This window comes from Nanorana parkeri, unplaced genomic scaffold (assembly GCF_000935625.1).
Source record: "Nanorana parkeri isolate BGI_ZX_2015 unplaced genomic scaffold, ASM93562v1 scaffold174, whole genome shotgun sequence".
Taxonomy (NCBI): Eukaryota; Metazoa; Chordata; class Amphibia; order Anura; family Dicroglossidae; genus Nanorana; species Nanorana parkeri.
In genome coordinates, this window is record NW_017306442.1 from 1,476,883 (window position 1) to 1,478,877 (window position 1,995).

The window sequence follows — 1,995 nt, forward strand, 5'->3', positions numbered from 1 at the left end:
TGTTATACTGCTGCTTGGTTGCCTTGACCCATATAGTAATTAGTGACTATCGGCCACTATGGCTGGAAGTCTTGCTGAAAGGTGGCTGCAATCAAACCAGTTACACAATAAGCAACTTGAAGTCTGAGCTGACCCTTAAAGTGAATCACTCATCAATGGGCATTAGTTACAATCATAAACACTATTCTTAAATTGGTATAATAGCGCAGTCTTGTATTCTGTCCAGGTCAAAGCAGAAAGTTTAGTTCAGTGTCAAGCTGTGAAGCACTTATGGAGACTGACCGGTTTCCTGCCTGAGCTCAGGGCTGGTAACCGGCCTTAAAACTGTCCGTTACAAAGCCTTTAGTTTCCTTTCATGTAATCCTGACCGTACCTTTTCTATATAAAGTTTTTTGTTTGTCTTCTACCAGCACAGAGCTCAGGCAGGAGTTAGGACAGCGCTATAGATTCACACTCCTGCTGTACAGGGAGAGAATACAAGTAAATAATACAAAACTGTAATTCTAGGAGGAACAAAATACACTATTCTAATAATTTTTAAGGGTGAAGATACAGATTATTAGAAATACCAATGAGTAGCAGGGTATCTGTTGAACCCCACATAGTCACCTGACCATAAACCTGGCTCTGCTACCTAAAATGTGAATAATTATTTTCCAAGCTTGTTAAAATCTGTTATTTTTATGTAAGTTTAAATGTTTGTATCTGAGCTGCAGAAAGAATAATTCTACTGTTGTTTCACTTGTATTACAGCACACAGATTTATGTCAGTACATGGATAAACACCCTGGAGGGTTGCTTCCTGACAACGTGAAGGTAAGAAGTCCAGTGAGCTGGAGATTCAATTTTATACACTGCTGATATCAATTTAAAGTCGACCTAAAGAGAGTCTGAGATAACTGTCTGGATGAGACTGATAAGTAAGAGTCAAAAATAGGCTAAAATGATTTCCTCCCCAGGGAACAATGCTGCCTCGGATTCTCTCCAGTCCTGCTCACTTAACCAGAAGCCTAGGACTTTTAGGTATGAGATTGCTTATTAGGAAGGGCGGTCAGCATTCAGATCCAGCAGAGATCATGTGACCAAAGACCTATAGTCATGGCCAAAAATATTGGCACCCCTGCATTTCTGTCAGATAATGCTCCACTTTGCGCAGAAAATTGTTGCAATTACAAATGTTTAGGCGTTCTCATGTTTATTTCGTTTGTTTGTATTGGTATGACACAAAAGTGGAGAAAAAAAAAAAGCCAAATCTGACACATTCCACGCAAAACTCCAAAAATGGACTGGACAAAATTATTGGCACCCTTAATTAATATTTGGTAGCACAGCCCTTGGAAAAAACTAACTGAAATCAATGGCTTCCTGTAACCATCAATGAGTTTCTTACACATCTCTACAGGAATTTTGGACCATTCTTCTTTCACCAACTGCTCCAAGTCTCTCAGATTGGAAGGTTCCATTTCCCAAATGCTGTTCTGAGATCTCTCCACAGGTGCTGTATGGGAGTCGGATCTGGACTCACTGCTGGCCAGTCGAGTACTCTCCAGCACTTTGTCTGAAACCATTTCTGGGTGCTTTTTGATGTGTGCCTCGGGTCATTGTCCTGCTGTAAGACCCATGACCTCTGACGGAGACCCAACTTTCTGACACTGGCTCCTACATTGCAACCCAGAATTATTTGTTAGTCTTCAGATTTCATAATGCCATGCACTCAGTCAAGACATCCAGTGCCTAAAGCAGCAAAGCAACCCCAAAACATCAGTGACCCCCCATTGTAGGGACTGTTTTTTTTTCTTTTAAAGGCCTTATATGTTTTTCTGAAAACAGTAGAATGATGGGCTGCACCAAGATTTAATTTGGTTTCCTCAAAAAGCTGTTAATTTTGTGTCATACCAATACAAACAAAAGAAATAAACACGAGAATGCCGAAACGTTTGTAATTGCAACAATTTTCTGAATTAAGTGGTGCAATATCTGACAGAAATGCAGGGG

At 40.3% G+C, this 1,995-nt stretch overlaps 1 protein-coding gene across 3 annotated transcripts in view; it reads left to right on the top strand.

The window, feature by feature from the left end:
* CDK14 (cyclin dependent kinase 14) overlaps positions 1 to 1,995 on the top strand; it is a 387,005-nt gene that overhangs the window by 187,893 nt on the left and 197,117 nt on the right. For all 3 annotated transcript variants that reach the window (XM_018554836.1, XM_018554835.1, XM_018554837.1), the window contains one exon: positions 754 to 816. In XM_018554836.1, coding sequence (XP_018410338.1) covers positions 754 to 816 — 63 coding nt within the window. The remainder of the gene's footprint in view (positions 1 to 753; positions 817 to 1,995) is intronic.